The sequence below is a fragment of the Plasmodium vivax genome, chromosome 11 (genome assembly GCF_000002415.2).
Source record: "Plasmodium vivax chromosome 11, whole genome shotgun sequence".
Lineage (NCBI taxonomy): Eukaryota > Apicomplexa > Aconoidasida > Haemosporida > Plasmodiidae > Plasmodium > Plasmodium vivax.
Window position 1 is genome coordinate 592421 of NC_009916.1, and position 21194 is coordinate 613614.

Here is a 21194-nt window from a genome sequence, read left to right on the forward strand (position 1 = left end):
TGCAAATCGCCACGCACAGCTGCTAATCACAGGCGCGATGAAGTATGCAGTACTGGCCATATGTGCATAATGCAATATATTGAAGAAAAACCATTAAGAAAAAAAAAACACTTAATGTATATGTGGCCTATTAACTGATTGTGCTGCCAATTTTTTTTTTTTTTATAATCTTATAATCACCTTTTACCTGACTTGTTCATAATTTTTTTAATTTTTTACAGCATTAAAAAATTGTCATATAAGTATATTGTTTTTTTTTTTTTTTTTTTTTTTAAATTTTTCCCCTTACATATTGTATCGAATAAGTTTCTCGCAAAATTGCAACAACTTTCAAACGCAAAAAAGTAACGCGCTTTTTTTTCTCATCACTTTAACAACACTTTAAGGTTTTTTAAATCCCCCATATAATACGTGATATATAATAATATATATATTTACGTGTTTATCACATCGCGCAAATTGCCCCCATCCACGCTCGTACATACGAATTGTGTACAAATTGCCCCTTAAAATTAAAGCTTATTCAAAATGGGAAAGGAAAAAACACATATCAACTTAGTCGTTATCGGCCATGTCGATAGTGGAAAATCCACGACCACCGGTCATATTATTTACAAGTTGGGAGGTATTGACAGGAGAACCATAGAAAAGTTTGAGAAAGAGTCCGCCGAAATGGGTAAGGGTAGTTTTAAGTACGCGTGGGTGTTGGATAAGCTAAAGGCCGAAAGAGAAAGAGGTATCACTATCGATATCGCCTTATGGAAGTTCGAAACGCCCAGGTACTTCTTCACAGTCATTGATGCCCCCGGTCATAAGGATTTTATCAAAAATATGATTACGGGTACGTCGCAGGCTGATGTGGCTCTCTTGGTTGTTCCTGCTGAGGTTGGTGGTTTTGAAGGTGCCTTTTCAAAGGAAGGTCAAACTAAGGAACACGCCTTGTTAGCCTTCACCCTCGGTGTGAAACAGATCGTTGTTGGTGTCAACAAGATGGACACTGTGAAATACTCAGAAGATAGATACGAAGAAATTAAGAAGGAAGTTAGGGATTACCTGAAAAAGGTCGGATACCAAGCTGACAAGGTTGACTTTATCCCCATTTCTGGATTTGAAGGTGATAACCTGATTGAGAAGTCAGACAAGACCCCATGGTATAAAGGAAGGACCTTGATCGAGGCTTTGGACACTATGGAACCACCCAAGAGACCATACGACAAACCTTTAAGAATTCCACTCCAAGGTGTGTACAAAATTGGTGGTATTGGTACCGTGCCCGTTGGCAGAGTCGAAACTGGTATTTTGAAGGCCGGTATGGTTCTCAACTTTGCCCCATCTGCTGTCGTTTCGGAGTGTAAATCCGTCGAAATGCACAAAGAAGTTTTGGAAGAGGCAAGACCAGGTGACAACATCGGATTTAACGTAAAGAACGTTTCTGTTAAAGAAATCAAGAGAGGATATGTCGCTTCTGATACCAAGAATGAGCCAGCCAAGGGATGCTCCAAATTTACTGCCCAGGTTATCATTTTGAACCATCCTGGAGAAATTAAGAACGGATACAGTCCCGTCCTAGATTGCCACACTGCTCACATTTCTTGCAAATTTTTGAACATCGACTCGAAGATTGACAAGCGTTCTGGTAAGGTCGTTGAGGAAAACCCTAAATCAATTAAGTCTGGTGATTCAGCCTTGGTTAGTCTCGAGCCAAAGAAGCCTATGGTTGTTGAGACCTTCACTGAGTATCCACCCCTAGGAAGATTTGCTATTCGAGATATGAGACAAACCATCGCTGTCGGTATCATCAAGGCGGTCGAAAAGAAGGAGCCAGGTGCCGTGTCCGCTAAAAACCCAGCGAAGAAATAAATGCCAGGCACATTGAGCTTTCTTATTTTTCGGATTATGCACTGTACAATAGGAGGCTTTCATACAATTGCGTGTTACATATTGTGTATCATATATATTACCTGTTATATAGCATTTATATATATTATATATATATATATTACGCTTTATATAATTTTTTTTTTCATTTTTCGGTTTTCGCCTACGACAAATTGTACATACTATGTAAAATTGTATAGCCCCTCGTTGTTGTGAGAAGCATTTTTAGAAAAATACACGCGTATATCTTACCCATACATCCTGTACACATAGTGAATAAATAACAATAACTATTGTAAAACAGCGCGAGTAAAAACTTGTAAAAAGAAAGCTATTTTTATGAACAGTTCAGAAATTTTTTAGCAAATTGACGCACACTATTTTTGGCTAGCCACCAGCGTTCTTAAAAATAAGGCAAAAAATTTTGCGGCATTTGCTCAGTGTCGGAAAGGGCACTTCTTAGGGGATGAAACATGACTTCCTATTTGCCCGCTTCACTGTTCATCTGCACAGATAGGGTATATGTTTGTACATGTCTGCACATCTTTACTCAATTGTGTACGGTGGGGGTTCTCGTCGGCCCACGTCCACCCCGTGTGTAAATAACTTTGGCTTTTTTTTTTTTTTTACGTTCTGAAAAAAAAATATTACCTGGTCAGAAAAAAAAAAAAAAAAAAATGTGGGAACACATTTGGCTTGCTTTTATTTTTACATTTTAGCCTCCCGCACATGGCAATATATCAGCTGCTTACACAAAGCGCGTAATTTTTTGGTCAAATGTATTTGTTTTCCTGTATTTATTGTAATGACAAGGTGAGTAGGATGTTTTAAGAAGTAAAAGCACAGCTTTTGTGATTTTTACTTAAAAAAAAAAATGGAAAAATACCATGGATTAGAAAAAATTGGAGAAGGTACATATGGTGTAGTTTACAAAGCACAAAATAATTACGGCGAAACATTCGCGTTGAAGAAAATAAGACTGGAAAAGGAGGATGAAGGCATTCCGTCAACCGGTTAGCACAGCTATGCGCGAGGAGTGTGCCTCCCACACACTGGAGTTGTTTAAAATAACGCACGTGTGTGAGTGGGCGGGTGAGCGAACATGTGTGCATATGCAAATGTGCGAGTAGGCACACAATTTGTAAAAAACGGTTTGTAAGTTACAGTGCTCCATCTGAGGCAGTCTTCTCCCATGCAACACGCATCTATACACATGTGTGCAGACACATAGCAAAGCCGACCCGCTTCTTCACACTTATGCACACATACCGTAAGCGCTCCGACTCATTCCCACCACGCAGCGATTAGAGAAATTAGCATTCTAAAAGAGTTAAAGCATTCAAATATAGTCAAGTTGTATGATGTCATACACACAAAGAAAAGACTAATATTAGTTTTTGAGCATCTCGACCAAGACCTCAAAAAACTTCTAGACGTATGCGATGGTGAAAAATGATAAAAAAAAAATTTTTTAGACACGTTTCTTTTGCGTCTTCAAATTTGCCATGTTCGTTATGCACACGTTGGCATGCACTTCTGACTGTTACCGTGTGCAAGTGAAGCTACCCTTGGGGGCCTCCTTAACGATGGTCCAATTTCACTCGCAGGAGGACTCGAGTCAGTAACGGCCAAGTCATTTTTACTCCAGTTGCTCAGTGGAATAGCCTACTGTCATGAACACAGAGTGCTGCACCGAGATTTGAAGCCGCAGAATTTGCTCATAAATCGGGAAGGAGAATTAAAAATCGCAGATTTTGGACTCGCCAGGTAGGTCTTACGCAAAGTGGTCCATCCCCCTCGCCCACGTGCTCACACGGGTGGTGCTGCGTAGAAGTGTTGCACAAATGGGTATTGCTGCATAAAAGTGTTTCACACTCGTGGGCCTATTTCTCTGCGCTATCACACACACACATGCACACTTCGTCTCTCCCCGGGTTGACTGCCTCCCCCCAAAAGGGCCTTTGGAATCCCCGTGCGGAAGTACACCCACGAAGTCGTCACGTTGTGGTACAGAGCACCGGACATTTTAATGGGCTCGAAGAAATACTCCACCCCAATTGACATGTGGAGCGTGGGGTGCATATTTGCAGAAATGGTAAATGGGAGGCCCCTCTTCCCAGGGGTATCCGAAACGGATCAGCTCATGAGGATATTCAGAATTCTGGGGACCCCCAATTCGGAGAACTGGCCGAACGTTACTGAGCTTCCCAAGTACGACCCGGATTTTATGGTCTACGAGCCCTTACCATGGGAGACATTTGTAATGCCAAAATGTTGGGGCCACGGGCACGGATGGGTCCTTTTGGATGTACCCCTATACCCGCCCATTCGAAATATCCAATTTACCGTCTCATTTGTGTGCTGCTCGTTTAAACGTGCTACGTTTCAGGTGCATTCCTTGCCGTACGCATATGCCACATACCACATACCGCGTATGTTAACCTTCCCCACAACACATGGCAACTCCCTTTGTTTTCCCCCTTTTAGCTGAAAGGTTTAGACGACACGGGGATAGATTTACTTTCGAAGATGCTGAGACTCGACCCGAATCAGAGGATTACCGCAAAACAGGCCCTCGAGCATGCGTACTTTAAGGAGAGCAATTAAAAGGATCCCGCGAGACCGTTGCGTTTCCGCCGGTTCGCAGCGGAGTGGCCCATTCTTCGAATATATTTGTTAGCCGCTGCAGTGGGCCTTTCCCCTGTGCGCGCGCAGTGTGCACTTACACGAACAGGTCCGCACAACAGGCCCACACACATGTGGGCACACAATCAGATCCGCACAATCATCTCCGCGCATATACCTATGTAAACCCTCTCGTGCCTGTGAGAGTGGCCTTTTTTTCTGTGTAGCCCGAACTTACTGCATATGTGTATATGTACCCAGCATGCGTGCCGATAATCCTACGCACGTGCTGTCTTCCCAATCCGATGTTGCACAGTCCTATTCTCTTGTGCATGAATTTTCAAGCGTGGGGACCCCCCACTCGATCGTACATTTGCATGAACCTTATTCCTAACAGTTGTCACCAGTGGCTCCCCCACCCGCGTATGTAATTCGTCTCCCATCAATTAGTTAGTGCGCGTATGATATTTGCTTTGTTATGGGCACCCGGGTAAATCCGATTGGCCATGCTAAAACGTAGAAAGAGATGTGCCATACGTCGAGCTGCACTTAACAGTGTAGTGCTAACTAGTGGTTAGTTCGCCTGCTAAAGAGTGAGGCCTCCAAGGTGGCACCCCACCCCCCTCTATGGTGGCAATAGGCAAGAAGAACCGAAAGGGGGACTACTCAAAAACAAGAGCGCAGCAACCTTTCCAAGAGTTGCATGCGTTTACAAGTGGAGTATCTCCAAGTAGGCCGCTCTGCGTAGAGACACACGCGGAGTAATAATAAAAGCTAGAGCAACCACCGTTGCCCGTTTTGTTCCGTTTGTGATTGCCAGGTGAGATTCATCCGTTGGAGGAGCTCCAATCGTTTAACTCGCAATCGCTTAGCACACAGTTGCTCAGTTTTATGTTGCCCAAATTACATCTCTTTGCGCGTTTCCCCTTTTGCAAGTTACAACACTGCGGAGCGGCGCCCTTCACACGAAACGGCACCGACCATTTGGTAAAAACAAAAACAAATGACATAAACAGTGACATGCAAAATGAAACAAACAAACGAATGAAACAAACGAATGGTGCGTTTTCTACACATGGTGAAACGGAAAAAAAAAAAACGTAGGGGTGCCATCATTATTGCTTAAGCTCCAGCGTTGGCGAAATGGCGACGTGGTTCGGTGCCACATCAGCGTAATGCTTCCTTTCGCAGGTGCTATATGAAAGAGGCAATAAGTTAGAGGCCTCACCGGGGGGTAAGACATCTGTTCTAACGCTCGCTCCAACGAAGAGCATAACCGATGTGCTAATTTTATCCCTCGCCTCAGACCACTTTCACGTGGCTGCGCGGCTCAATCGGAGCAGCGGACACTAAGAAGCTCTTCCTATGATGGTCCACAGCCACGTGGATATCACTCAGACCCACGTTGGCATAATCCCTAATGCTTACTTTTTTGGCCTTCCTAATGACTGCATTTGCCTCTTTGGAATTACTCTGGCATGGCGCTTTTTCCAAACTGGTTTTACTTCCCATGCGTTTAATCGACATGGTGCTTCCGCTCCTTTGGTGATGGGTATCCATAGACCTATCGTTCACTTCAACACGATTGTATGTGGCTTTAGCGCCACTAGGAGGACCACCTCCATGGGGACTACCTCCTTGGGGACTTCTTAACTCCTTTTTGTGAAAATAGCCGTTGTAGAGGAAACACCCTGAGGGGGGGCTATCGGCCAGATTTACTTCACCACGTGGCAGCCCCTGTGCAGGGGTGATCTTTCTTCTTATGGCATCCATGTGGACACAGTTGGAAGCCGATTTGGCCATCAACCCTTCTCTGCTCGTCGCGCCCATATTAGGCTTACTGCAAAATGCGCCTTTATCCCTCTTTGCAGGGTACCACCCGCTTCGCTCCTCATCTACCACAACTTTGTTGGAAAAGCAGTTAGCGCTACCTTCTATCCTGGTAGAACCCATTTTGGCAGCCAAACCCCACTTATCATTTGAGTTGCACAGTTTCGTTGCACCACAATTAGATGCGCTCTTCTTAATGCTGCCCTCCTGTTGGGCTAATGTGGATCTCCCCCCATAGGGGACATTTTCATCATTTCGAATTAGTCCTCCTCTCACTTGCTGGTCACTCCTTCCGATTGGTTCCCCCCTCTTATGTGAAGAAGTTGGGGTGGGCGGACGCGGCAGAGAAACGTTTCCAGAATCGATCTTCTTGGCAGCCCCCACCTGCACACCATTCTGCATCTTCAATACGTTCACTTGTTGACCCCGTTTCGTGGCATCCCTACTGTTGCCTCTATTTTGACCCTTCACATAAACGTCTATGTGCGTGTTGCCCCTCTTCAAGCTGGCCACTTCGCTTCTTTTCCTCCCACAAAGAAGCAGAGTTCTATCCGCCTCTACTACGTCAGCCAATTCTGCATCTGTCCCTCGAACATTCACACACTGCATGATGGGCCAACCTCCGCAGCTGACATTTCGCTTAAGGGCCTCCTTCGATGAGTTAGTGTCTCCCACTTTGGACGCGCCTCTCCCATGGGGAGGAGCACACCACTCCTGAAGTGACTCCTGAAGTGCCCCCTGAAGTGACTCCTGAAGTGACTCCTGAAGTGACTCCTCCTTAGTGATTGCACTTTTTGGGGGGGGTATCCATTTTCTCTTTCCAGTGGAACTACCTTCCACACGCTCATCCGCATCTGAGCTAAAAACGATAGAACCCAACTTGTTAAAGGAGGTATTTTTCATGATGTGTCCTTCTATGACATCCATGTCGTGCTCATCGAACGATCCGGAGTAGTTCCCCTGTGCCTCCCCCCTCTTCACATTTTTCTCCATCTGCATGCAGTACCTATTTACAGGTTCTGCTAAAAGGGTGGGTCCGTTTTTCTCTACAGGGGGTTGTCTGACCACTTCGCACTTCTTCCATCCAGATGTTGCCACGTTTGTTCCCTTAGGACAATTTGCTTCACTCCTACAGTTGGACTTCATCCGTGTGAACTCCCCTTCCCTGGCACTCCTTCCATTACTGCTAGAGGCATATGTGGGGATCGAAACACCCCAATTGCAGTTTCGGTTTTTTTCAGTGCTTCCACCATGAGCGTGCCTACCACTATCTGTGGCATCCTCATAGATGACGTGGTTTCCCCCTTTCTTGGCAAACCTCTTCATTCCCTCCATCCCACATTTCTGCGTTCTGTGATCGATTCCCCCACAAAGGCTCCTCTTATTCAGGAGTAGCAACTTATTTTGCAACTCCTCCCCATAGTCTGAGTCAAACAAGGCACTGTCGGATCGTTTAACTGGTCCGCTTTCCTCCTGATGAGGAAGCTCCCTACCTTTCGCACTTCTAATGTGTATAGAGTCAGCAAATTGTGCATCTGTCTGCACCGAATTGAGCCTCTGCAACGTGGCCACATTCGTTACGCCCATTGCGGGATGGCCAATCGGGCTGTTCCCTTTCCTCTCCTTGTCACCCATTGATACAGCGGAAGAGCCTTCCTGCCTACTCATGAGCTGGTTCTTCTTTAACACTCGATTGGCTTTTTCTCCCCATTCATCAGAGTCCATATGTGCTCCGTCCTTTTCATTTGAGAGGACGTCTTCTGTGCCAATCTTTGGCTTCCTAAAAATATTCGTGTCTATCTTACTTTTCACATTCGAGAAATTCATATCCCTGTGTGGGTAAATGAGTCCGTTCGCTTTGTGCCTCTTCGCTCCATCGTTAATGGGTGGGACGTTCCTACTGTTGCTCACATGAGCGGACCCTTTTGTGATTCCTCCTTTGAGATGTTTTTCCTTCCCATTATCCCTAAGAAGTGTTTCCTCCTTTTCGGCTACCCCCTTGCTGGCCTCTCTTCTCACCCTATCGATGTGCAAAAGGTCACCATCTAGGCCCGTCGTCCAGTTGAATTTCCCTACTGCTTCGCTTCTGCACCGGGAGTAGCCACGTTCCTTCTTGCTTTGGCATAGGTTGCTAATTTTCCACGATGGACCCTCTTCACACTGCTTGCTTGGACTTCCCCCCATTTTTATCCCCCCATTCGACTCGTTCCGAAAATAACCCTTGACGCAGCAGTTGAAGGGCATGTCACTTATGGATCTCCTAACCTCACTAGTCGTGCAGAATGGAATTTGTTTGCCCTCACAGGTACCCCAATGTGTGTACCCCTCAAAGGAGTCATACTGCTTAGTGGGGAAATGGGAGATGGTCTGCTGTCTCATACCATCCTGCGTGGGCACCCCCTGTGTGTGGCTCCTCTGCCTGACGCTGACGCTGAGACTCTCCCCCGCTTTCACCCCCGACGGCGAGGCGTACTCATTCTCCTTCTTAACCTTCTCTATTTTGCTCTTCAGGTACTGCCTCACCTTTGCGTTCTTTAAATTATTTCCTAATACCATCTTCTTACCATTCTGCAAGGAGTAAGCACCGTTTTTTGCCCTATCCGTGGTGAGACTAACTTGCTCTTCCGTCGTTTCCACCGAATTGGTTGCCGCCACATCAGACGCTTCTTCATTCGTTAGGGTGGTGGCCTCCTCCTGGGCTGCACCCTTCTTGTCATTTGGAATGAACCCCTTTGGTATTACCTCCTTCGATTTAGCCTTCTTCTCGGAGAAGGAATTTTCTGACCCGTTCCTCCTGTTGCTGCTCCCTCCTTTTTTCAAATAACAGCTAGCCATTCCTACGGCCTTTCCCTGCGCCTTCTCCCTCAAGCAAGGATTTTTTACACTCCCCTGTGGAGCTACTCCTTTGTTGGTCCTCCTCTCCGCTTTATCATCAGAAGGCTTTCTCCTCTTCTCTCCACTGGAGTTTATATCTTCCCTGGATCTGCTCAGCACAGTGCTACTGCTGTTCAGCCGTTTGTTAGCAACTTCGATTATGTTCTTTTTATTCTCTCCACTTTTGGAAGAGATGCTATTTGTTCTGTCTAACTTGCGAACCCAGCCTATCATGCTACTGGCACTTTTACCTTCTGCCCACTTCGCGGGCGTTCCCGTAGGTTTAACCCCCTTGCTTGCTTTCTGCATGCCTTCCTTTTCCATCGAGTGCTGCTTCGCAATTGAATTATTTCTGATCGAGTTGTTTCTCCTGCTTGGATGTGGAACTCCGCTCTTACTATGCACCCGGTTGTCGCTGCATTTGGAGTTCTGCGAAACGTCCCTCGCCTTGGCCATTTTGGAAGAGCCTTTCTTAAGCAGATCACCTCTCCCCGTGTAGGTACCCTTTCCAACCGATTCGGAGCTAACACCTACCTCTGATAAACTCCTGTTCATGCTGCCCGAGCTAGCCATTCTCTCGACTCTTCTTTTGCCTAAAGTGGAGGCACACTTTACCTTTTTAACCTTATCCAACAGGTTCGTCTTATTTTTCTGTCTAATCTTTGTTATTAACTCCAAGTTGGATATTTCCTTGGGCCCTTTTTTTGGAGAGCCTAGGATGTTGGCTCCACCATGAGTGGGCTTCTTCGTATTATCCTTCGTATTCTGCTTCTCCTTCTTCTTCTCCTCCTCCTCCTCGCTGCACTCCAGCGCGCTGAACGACTCCCCAAGGGCGCCATCATTTTGCAGAGCCATGAAGGTCACTTTGTTGTTAAAGGAATGCTGTCTTGCGGCTTCCCCACTTTGCGCGATCCCCTTCTGCACTACTCTGTTCGTGCTCTTCGCCCGCTGATATTTCCCATTATGGTTAAGCACGTATTTTGTTTCCCCGTCTGGATGGGTAATGACAGTTCGGGGTTCACTTCGCTCTGCAAACTCGGCATCAGCCTCGAACTCGTCGTACTCTGAAAACTCGACGTCAGATGCGAACTCTACACCAGATGCTCTCTCGGCCCCTTGCTCATCCGCGCATGCACCCATGGCGCCACCCTGGACCATCTTATGACTCCCCCCCGCCCCCTTCACCAACTCGGAGGTGTCCAAACGGATCGTCCTGTTCTGCTTGTACCGCCTGTAAAAGCACTTATCACTTGCGTAATCCGAGTTAGAGGAGCTGAATGCATTTTGCCTTTCGTAATACCAAGTGGGCTTCTTCTCTTCCGCCTGCTGTGTGTCACGCGCGTTCTGCCCGCCGCCACTAACGCCGCTCATACCACTAACGCCGCTCATACCACTAGCGCCGCTAACATCGCTAACGCCGCTAACACCGCTCACACCGCTCACACCGCCAACGCTGCTGCTTTTGCCTTCCCCATCCGTGCCGCTCGAATTAAGGGCGTTCCCCTCCGGGGCGAAAAAATCGGGCGTGACCCTCCCCCTGACCTTAGGAACGCTGTCACTGGCAATTTCCTTCTTCAGCTCGAGAAACGATTTCTCCCTCCTGCTCTTATACGAGGAGCGATACTTTTCCTTGCCCGCCACCATCACCGGAACTTCCTTCTCTATATTGGCCAACTTATCATCCAACGATTTTTCATCTAGCAGCCTCTCTCCATGCCCACTCGGATAGGCATTTTTTTCTGCCCTGAGTGCATTCCTTCTGCTGCTCATCTCGAGAGGATACCTGCTCAAATGGAAAGGCCTCATCTTAAGTGGCTTGTCTTCCATCCTTTCCTCCTCTTGTTTACCCCGCTGAATGGCCACATTTCTGTTCTCTCTCTTCACCAATGTAGAGGAGCCTTCCCCCATTTCGACAGAACCGTTGCTACCACGTACATAATTACCCTCCACCGATTCGTCATTTGGGATGTCCTCTTGTTCATGTTCCCCCTGCAGAGAATCCGTCGCAGCTGATGCTTTGTCCTCGTCGCTGAATGGACTCTTCCCATTTTCACCATTATTGAGGTACTTTTTATTTTTTATACTCAAATATAGCTTGTTTATTTTTTCTATATACTTATCGTATAGACTCGTTCCATCAAAATCGCAGATGTGGCTACGCGATCGTCTGTTATCCTTTACGTGCCGTTTCGTGTCACCCGTTTTGTCGTTCCCCTTGGCAAGGGGATTCTTCCTTCCGTTGGTCAACCCACTTCGTTTAGTGAAAGAATCCTTTTTGCATAATTTCCCTATGGCTGTCTTTTCAAACATTTTTTCCACCTTCTCCTTAACTAGCGTATCCTCCCTTTTTGCTTCCAAACTTTTTTTTTTTTCTGGAGTACTCTTAAATTTGGTTGCCCCCTTTTTGGCTACTTCCCCCTTTGGTGTGTCTTCACAGAGCTTGTTCGTTTTGGAGTTCTTGTCTTCCCCTTTTTCAATCCTCGACCGCTTCGCATATGAGAGTTTGCCATCCGATAAGTCTATACCCGGGGTCTTCACAACGTGTGATTCTCCCCCGTCAACCCCTAAACGCTTAGCCCTTACGAGGGACTTGCTGCTACTCCCCACGAGGGTATCCTTCACGTGAAGGTTTATTTTGGCGCCGTTACTTTCGCCTGACGATTCAGTGGCCTTCTCCTTGATTACGCAAATTGGGATGTACGTTTCGTCCACGTCGAGAAGTTTGCGCTCTTTAAGCAGCTTTCCCTCTTTAGGCAGCTTTCCCTCTTTAAGCGGCTTTCCCTCTTTATGCAGCTTTCCCACGTCGCGCTCTTTTCCCACTTCGATAACTTCCTCCGATTTGAGGCTCGGCTGAACGCTTCTACGCGCGGATGGGTTGGCTTCCCCCTTTTTGTTTTCGCCCCTTCCCGTCTTTTTTCCACCGTCAGGGAGGGCCTTTCTCGCTTCTCCGCGCCCAACACTAATGGAGTTTTTCTCCACAGGACTACTCTCCCCCTTCGTATACTTACCCTTATAAATTGGAGGCACTCCCCTTGGATACCTTTCTCCATTGTCGTCCCTCCTTCTTACTAACTTTTCAAGGGACTCAATATCCACCTCACTGGGAAGTAGCTCCTCCCCCTCTGAGGATAATCTATCGTTCCTTTGCGAACTCTTAGAAGAGGGGGGCACATTTAAGACGGAGCTGTTATCATACAAACTGCCATCATCGCAAGGGCGATCCGGATGGGTACTCTCAAACAGAATATCATCCGTCTTCTTCGGCGTTGCTCCCCCTTCGAAGTTGTCCCTCTCTGGCTCACCCGATTGGGTAACTCCCCCTTCGAAGTAGCCCCTCTCTGGCTGACCCCCGCTCCGCCTCTCCTCAACGCAAGGCGCGATAGACATATCATCACACTGATTCGTAGTGGAGCCTAAACTCTCTGATGAATAGGCCAGTTCTGCCTCCTCCGTTGCGTTGGACTGATCGGATTGGGTCCTCCAGTTGAGCCTCTTCAAACATGGGTTATCGTTACTACTGCCGCCGTTCTCCACAATAGATCCGTACGAACTGCTCTTCACCTTGGGGTAGATTCTCCCCGGAGTGATCTCCACCAGGGGGAGAGACTCACTACTGCAATCACGCTCACTGCTCACGGATAGATCCTCATGAGGGGCGCCCGATAGGAAGCTGGACCTACTGCCCCCTTGGAGGGTCCCAGAAAGGTCGTCCTGTGCTCCCACTTCGCGCGCAGCAGGTAGATCGCCCTGGGGAGCTCCCCCTACATGGGCAGTACTCCACTGTTGTGTTCCCCCCACCACGGCAGCTTCCTCCCCAACAATGGCAGCTTCCCCCACCATGTCATCTTCCGCTATCGCTTCCGCTAACTCTTCCCCCACCGCACCCTCCTTCGTACCAGCGGAGGAGTCGCTGAATTCGGAGAAGGAGACCTCCGATGGGTGAGAGCTCATGCCGTCCGAGCTGGAAGCGTTTTCCTCGTTCGCATAGAAGTTTTCGACTTTCAAATATTCTGCTAATTTTTGTTGAGTCTCTAAGATGAGCGCGTCCACGTTGTTCTTCTCCCAGGTAGCGGGGACATCCCGGTCCGACTTCTCCACTTCGGAAGTTTGCTTCTTCCCCTCCTCCCCCGCTGCGCTACCCCCCCTAATGGGATAACTCAGCGACGCGTTGAGGCTGCTTTTTAAAAAGCACTGGGCCTTTATCATCGAACCGATGAAATTAAAATCACCACTGTCATCTTTCCTGCTGGAACACAAGTCGGCGTTCCCTGCCAGCCCCTTCTCAAAGGACAGCTTCCACATTTCCTGCATCCAGGGGTCAGACGATATGTCGCACAGTTTGATCCTCTTATTCACATCCACCACCAAGGCCTTCTTTATCAAATTAATCGCTAAAGGGTTCACAAAATCTGGGAATTTCAAATTACATGAAAAAATCGAATTTATGATCTGCGTTTTGGTACCATCAAATGGGACATCCCCAACTAACATTTCGTAGAGCAAAACGCCCAAAGACCAAATGTCAGACCTCCAGTCATATCCAGACCCACTTGTAATTTCTGGAGAAAAATAAACCAAAGTTCCACACAAAGCAGAATGACTTCTCGTTCCTAAAATCATGGCGGACAAACCGAAATCGGACAGTTTCGCATTGTCCATGTGATCCACCAAGACGTTCTCCATTTTTATATCCCGATGAAAAATCCCCATCTGATTTAAGTAATACAGTCCATTCACCACGTGGCAAAAATATTTATAGGCCAACTCATCAGGGATGATTCTTCTCTTAAAGTTCTTCGAGATGGAGTAGATACTTCCCTTCGCACAGAACTCCAACACGTGGTAAATGAAATCGTTATCCTGCATGCATCCATACATTTTAATTATATTCACATGACTCAAAACAGAGTGGTACTTCGCCTCTAGATAGGCTTGGCCAGCTGCTTGAGATTTTATAATGTGTTCTTTTGATATTTTTTTTATTGCATAATATTGCGGATTATCTAAGAACCTCATCTTAGTTACCACCCCGAATCCTCCCTCTCCAATATTTCCCACGTCCGAAAATAGCTCCTCCTCAGGATGAAATAAATCAATGTGTAGGTCACTTTCGTATTTTATAAACGTGTCGTCAAAGAGTGCATTCAAATTTAGGGACTTCAAATAGTCCTCAAACGTTTCTTCATTCCACAGGTGGGTGGGATAAGACACACATAATATACACTCAAGGAACTTATCACTCATGTAGGTGATCTTCTGCCTCCACTTATCCGCTTCATCCATCGTGTCATTCACATATGATGGGTCTAGACAGTAAATTATTTTATCTATTAAATTTCTCTCCTTTTCAGAGGTGGGTAGCATCACCCGATTTAGCTTACCCTCTAACGTATCCTCTTTGTCGTTCCCTTTTTTTCTTTGCTCTCCTTTCTCCTTCATGCTTCGTAACAACTCCATGAATAAGACATTTTTGTTTTTGCAAAATAGGTGTTCTAAACTGGGGAGGCTTCTTTTTCCTCTTTTTTTCCTTCTCCCCTTGGCGCTGGCAGAATTGTGCATCTCCCCCCCCTCTAGGCACTCCCGTTCTAGATTCATATCCGTGCTCTCCTTCCGCGACCCCTCGTAGCCATCCCTACTGACGCAGAAGCTACTTTTTATACTCCTATTTATGGTCACTTCCTCGAAAACTTCTTTTATCTCCTTGTCGTCAAATATGTCCACGCTACTGGAGGAGATTTCGTAATTCTCCATTTGGGAGTACTCCGTGATGGACGACTTCCTGTTGCTGGAGTGCACAGCCGAGTTGCTCCCCACCCCCTTGGGGAAGGGGGTCAAGTCGTTTTCGCCTCTTTCGCCCGGTTGTCCCATTTCATGCTTCTCGCTCGTTTCGCCCAGTTGTCCCTTTTCATACTTCTCACTCGTTTCACCCTTTTCCAAATCGTGGGGGAGCGAACTGGAGGATGGCCTCAAGAACCCTTCCTTTCTAAAGTACAAGTCCAGCTCCTTTTCCAGTTTGGCCTTCTCCTCCCGGCTTATGCTATCATCCTCGATGTAGTTGAAGTTACTCCCTTCACCCGTCCCTTCGTGGTCCTCTTCAACACGAGCTTCTTCGTCATATTTGGAATTCTCCAACAGGGTGTCCTGCTCGTTTGTCACCTTTTCATCATAGGTCTCATTTTTCTTTATTCTCCCGTACCATTCTTCATAGTCCGTACATGTTCCTTCTAAATTTTGCACCCCTTCGATGTGTGTCTCTCTGGCTGGGGTGTTCAGGGGTAGTTCTCCTTTACTCGTCTCTTCCACCAAGGGGGCACTCTTTATCACCCCCTCCGGGTTGCCTTTCTCATTTATGCTGCTCACGTTTCCTACCACTTTTACATTCGACTCTTTGTAAAAGACCGTGGTGTGGTTCGCCGTATGTCCTAATTTTGCCTCCCCCAACATCAGATCAGTTTTATTAATACAGTTAAGATGGGAAGAGGGGGAGTTATCCATTACCTTTATGTTTAACCTTTTCTCACTTTCGTATTTTTTTTCCAATGTAGTGAAAGAAGTGCCATCCACAGAATCGTCCCCTTTGAGAATGCTCCTACTCATTGGTGCCAATTTTGACTCCTCCGCTTCGATACGACCCCTTCCCTTTTCTACGTGCGAAATGACGTTCTGCTTAGGCGCACTTTGGACAACGTCTAATTTATGCGTTCCTACTCTTCCAGCTTCGTAGGGCTCATTTTGGCTATACCCCTTTTTTGACATACAGATGCTGATCCCTTGCAGTGGGAAATTGAGGCAGCTCCGTTTCCCTTCTTGGCTGTACATTTTGCGCTTGTCCTTTCCCTCGATTGATTCGACATTCCCCCCGCCGTTTTCGCCTTGGCCGACTGCACGAAAGGAGCTCATAAAATATTCGTTATTCTCTAGCACGTTGTTTTGTGGTGCCCCTTTCTGTGACTCTCCTTTATGTGACGCTCCCTTCTGTGGAGGCCCTCCAAGCACACCCCAGCACAACCCATTCGGCGCCAGGGCACTCTCCTTCCTGCACCCCCCGCATTGCTTATTTCTAATACCCGCGTTCGCATTCAGGGAACTAACCTTCTTAGGGTAGAACACGTGCGGTTCTTGAAGCCGCGTCGACGAGATGCTTTTCTTGTTTGACAGAAATTGCCGTTCCTTGTTTGCAAAGCATCCACCTAAACAGCGGTGTGAATTCGCCCCTTGGACATTGCCACCATGGTAACCACTACCACCGCTACTTTGGTTTGAAATTTTTTTATGCCTTAAAGCGTCGCTTCTATCCTGTGGAGTCACAACAGGAAGCACTCGACCAACTTCGCTGCAGTGTTCTCGGTTTGAACTTACCTTATGCTCTTTAAGCAAACCCTCCATGGGATTTTTTAACCTTTCCTTTACTACGCCTTCATGTTGGGGGAAGCCGAAATGGGTTTTACTACCCTGAGTGTGCACAACGCTTTTTAGTGATTCCCCATTGTTTGGCGTAAGCTGCTTCCTCTTATCAGAATTGCTAATTCCCCCTAAGCAGTACACAGGAGTTTTTAATTCCCCACCTTTTAAGATTCCCCTGTCCATTGCGTCTCTTCGTGTACAGCTTCCTATGGAAGCTTCTCGGAAAATGCCTCTACAAGCAGAACCGTTCCCAGAATGGTCCACATTCATGATAACATTGTTGGGCAGATTCCCCGTGTAGTTTCTCTTATTTCCCCCTAATGTATTATTAGAACAGTTGGTGTGGAGCATATGTCCACTGGGATGGGGCTGCCCATACAAATCGTAACCCCCTTGTGCGATTCCACTTTTTGAGTTCCCCCTTCTCGCATAACAGGACGTACTGCTAACATTTCTCACACAGTTTGAAAAAGAAATGCCGCTACCACTGCATACCTTTTCATCGAAAAATCCATTAACATCATTTTTGTTCCTACACAGGGAGTTACTAACTGTGTGCAGTTTTTCTTTGTTATTGGGTTCTGATTTCCCGTAAGGTGCACTGACATTACTCGCCACTTTTTGGCCTCCTCGATGACTTATAAGCTTCGCGTTGTTCACACAGGTGTTATAAAAACAGTGTGTGTCGATTGCCCCGCCATGGATGTCACTTCCTTTTTCCACCACCCTATTATTTGAGGTGTACAGAAAATTAGGAGAAATAACGTTAGTCTTATACTGTTTTAGTTTTTCATCCCATATGACATTTTCACGGTTGTAGCCAGCTTGTCCATTGCTAGCTCCATGTGACTGATATAGGCGGTCATTTGTGAGCAATTCATTATTGTAACCAGAGACATAATTTTCGTAAAAATTGGAATCTCCTGTGACGTTGTACTTACTATGCATTGGAGGCTTTTCCCAGGGTACCTCCTTCTTCCTTTTCAAATCGTTAGCATAACCAATTTTGACATGATTATTGTTCCCCCTGAAAGGTAGATCCTTCGTGTGGTTAGCTTTATGCTGCTGTCCATCGATACGATTTGGAGGGTAGTCCTCACTTATGCTGAAATTTCCCTCGTGTACATTTTGTGGTAAACTTATGTTCTTCGATTTTTTTATTTGATTTATGTTCTTCTTAATTTTGTCCATGTAATACTGCTGCATGTGCATGTCGTCCATGTTTGTACTTTCCGCGGTTGTGTAGTTAGGCAAGAATTCGTTTATACTGTGCACGTGTGTGCCTTCTTTGCTCTTGTGGTTAAGGAGCAACCACTTAACTACACTCGGGGGGCAATTTCTGGGGTGGTCGAACGGCGCCCTTCTTATTTTGCATAATTGCAATTAAGCGCACGGAAGGGGGAGTAAATAGGGAGATACTCAGGTGGATAAGCAGACAAGAAGACAAGCAGACATGCAGACAGACAAACTAGTAGACTGACAAACCAGCAGACTGACAAACAATCGGAAGCGTAACGCACTCCGCCGTCACGTCGGTTGCGCGCTAATCGTAAAGTGTATCACTGAAAAAACGAAATGCGCTTCGTAAGTAAAACTTTTAATATATATTTAGAAAAAAAAATTATGACAAGCGAAAATTACTAATTATTCATAAATTAAACATTAAACAAGTGAGATCATTCAACAATTAATAATGAAGACAGGCAAAGTGACAAACAGGGGTAGACACGAATAGACGTAAATAGACATGAATAGAAGCAAGCAAACGCGAATGCGAGCTAATTTCGTAGATGATTAATAAAGGGCAACCGTGTCGTTATAAAAAAAAAAAAAAACTCGTTGCCTCTGCAAAACTTGTTTGCAAACATTCACCATGAAAGGTTGATGCACTTCCTGTGAGATACTACATGTGATGGCGCTTGCGCATGCATGGGTGTGTGTACGCCTGCGCTCTGGTAGGTACACACTCCCGTGCGCACGTACGCATCTTGCGCTTCGTGGTTCACACATATAATTTTTGAAACCCTTGACAAATGCATAACTAGCGCGCTATTTTAATAAACAAATAAATAGTTAAACGTTTTTCAGATCAGTAGATTTTTTTTTTTTTCATTTGTGCGGTTCGTTCTGACAAAAAAGACGCACAGGTGAAGGGGCGTACGTGTACGTATGCACAAAAAAAAAAAAAAATATATATATATATATATATATACACAACTGCTCAGACGAATTCCCTTTATTTTTGTCTCTATAAAAAAATTTATGAAAAATTACTGCGTCTCATTTTTTGCGTTAAATCAGTAATTTCATTTTTATGACAAAAATAGATTACAGGCGTTCTACAAAAGGTAAATTTTTCAGAAAAAAAGAAAACAATGGGAAAGTTAACCTCTTCACACTGATAGCGGTGAAAAAATGTCTTCCCATTTGGTTATCTTTCGTTTGGTTTTATTTTGTTCGGTTTTTTGTTTTCCTTTGTTCGGTTTTGTTTTAATTTGCTTCGTTTTCCATTGTTCATTATGTCTTTATTATTTTTATTTTTTTTACTTTTCCTACATTATAAACATTAAACAATGATCAAACAAACAGACAACTTTAAGCTTTTTTTTTTTTTTTTTTTTTTTTTTTTTCTTAATAGTTCAACTTTAGCCTGTGTGCAAGGCTATTTAAATAGCTTTAAAATGGACAAAAAAAAAAAAAAAAAAAGTGTTCATAATTTTTTTCGTATTTTTATGAGCAGCCATTAAAAAAAAAAGGAAGTTGTCGAATCAGCACGCACGAACTTTGCAAAACGGACGGTGGGCGAATTCATTCACGTTCTATTGCTTTAACCTTTACCGAGCTTCTACCGCCGACAGCACGCGCAGAACATAGACGTATATGTATACATACGAATGTGTACATTGCACATGTCAACGTATACATATTTACATTTATACCGCGTCATTTTCCCCCATTTTTCCAACATGCATGTATGTGCATGTACGTGCACATAATTCCGCGCTGCAATTTTTGCTAATTAATGCGCCATTCAGGGACCAACATGCACGTTGTAAATGTTGCAAATCCATTTCTACGTCGTGTCGTTTGACAGTACAATGGTTATTAATCCAAATTTTAATTCTACATTGCTCGTCGTTATAAATGTTCATTTGTAGCATGATGACATTGTGGACAAAATGTGTGTTTTCCCTATTTTTCCTTTTCTGTACTGAAGAGACCTTCACGATTTCTATTCATTGTCCATTTTGAAGGAAAGAAAAAAAAAATTCTGAACAAGCACGTTCATTTTTGTGTGTGTGGACCCCCATTTGTTTCACCTTACTTGTTCATAACTTTTTTTTTTTTTTTTTTAAAAACTGTTCATAAAAAATTGTTTCTTTATGGCACCATGCATCCACATACGCAAATGAGCAAATCACTCTGCGGATTTGTTGTGTAAAAATGTTCACAGAAAGTTCCACATTTGGCAGTTGTTAGTTTTTTCCCCCTCTTTAAAACTGCGTAGAAATCACTTTTAAAAGGGTAAACATTTACTCAAAAAAAAAAAAAAGGAGAAGAAAGAGCCAAACGGACGAATGTTGCATTCATTTTGTTGTTTTAAATAAATTGTCACACGAAGAAACGTTCATGTAAAAATGTGCACACCAAAAACACAAAAAAAAGGAAAAAAGGAAAAAAAAGTTGTAACCCGTGGCCTGGTGGATCGCCTTAAAATGTGTGATAAATTCCCTGCGTTTACATTTAGAGAATATTGCCCATTTTAAATGTATACGCAGTATGTATACTCTTTAATTAATGTACTAAAGCGCCATTTGTTCTCTCTATCTTTGTCATATATTTGCACAAACTGGTACATCCATCAAAACAGCAAATTGGCCAAAATGAACGCGCATTGTGAAAGGCACACTGTGGGGGCAATAAACTATACTTACGAAAAACGGTGGATTACATTAAAAAGGGAGTGGCGCAAAATGAATACCTCCCTTTTGTGCACGTGTAGGATAAATTATTGTAAAAAAAAAAAAAAATGTCTATGCACAAAATAAAATAAAACGACGTGGTGAGCAACACACAGTAAGGCAAACCAAAGCGCAATGTCTGCAACGCTGTAGGGTCTAAAAAATTGAAGTGTCAATCATCTACAAAATGGGGGGCGCACAAATTGACGTCGACCAACTCCGTAATTGCCTCAACACGCAATTACTTAAATAAAGTCATTTCATAAAACAACACTTTTTGCTTAATTAAAGGCACACACAAAAAATGGAATGAAGCACAAAGACGTCATGAAAAACATGAGGGTCTCCCGCCAAAAATTAGCTTCATTAAAAATGTTTAAACCGTTTATGCCCCCTCACTGCAAATGCGCAAACGGCGCATTCTTACAAAAAAAAATAAAAGAAAAATAAAAGAATAGCAAAGGAATAGCAAAAGAAATGAAAAATTAAAAAAACTCCAAAGTGCTACGAAAAGAAACGTTTTTAACCCAGCAGAAAGGGATCCGTCTTTGAATTATTTCATATGTGCACATAATTATACACACATATGTATACACCCACGTGTTAATACTTGTCGAACTC

The 21194-nt window shown here is 44.8% G+C and overlaps 3 protein-coding genes across 3 annotated transcripts; 2 read left to right on the forward strand and 1 right to left on the reverse strand.

Annotated features, from left to right (window-relative positions):
• The first annotated feature begins 281 nt into the window (after positions 1 to 281).
• PVX_114830 (elongation factor 1 alpha, putative) lies at positions 282 to 2241 on the forward strand. Its single transcript, XM_001616304.1, has one exon. It carries the CDS (start codon positions 529 to 531, stop codon positions 1858 to 1860), a length of 1332 nt encoding a protein of 443 aa, XP_001616354.1. The 5' UTR covers positions 282 to 528; the 3' UTR covers positions 1861 to 2241.
• Positions 2242 to 2752: 511 nt separating this feature from the next.
• On the forward strand, positions 2753 to 4959 carry PVX_114825 (protein kinase Crk2; the record flags this gene model as incomplete). Its single annotated transcript, XM_001616303.1, has 5 exons — positions 2753 to 2891; positions 3180 to 3323; positions 3486 to 3645; positions 3835 to 4138; positions 4366 to 4959. The coding sequence occupies 5 exons, from the start codon at positions 2753 to 2755 to the stop codon at positions 4483 to 4485; spliced, it is 867 nt and encodes a 288-aa protein (XP_001616353.1). The 3' UTR covers positions 4486 to 4959.
• An 846-nt stretch (positions 4960 to 5805) lies between these two features.
• On the reverse strand, positions 5806 to 17832 carry PVX_114820 (Protein kinase domain containing protein; the record flags this gene model as incomplete). The annotated part of the gene is made up of 1 exon (XM_001616302.1): positions 5806 to 17832. The coding sequence occupies one exon, from the start codon at positions 17830 to 17832 to the stop codon at positions 5806 to 5808; it is 12027 nt and encodes a 4008-aa protein (XP_001616352.1).
• Positions 17833 to 21194: the final 3362 nt, after the last annotated feature.

Coding starts and splice junctions, on each gene's coding strand:
- PVX_114830 (XM_001616304.1), top strand. CDS start 529: ATGGGAAAGGAAAAAACACATATCAACTTAGTCGTTATCGGCCATGTC.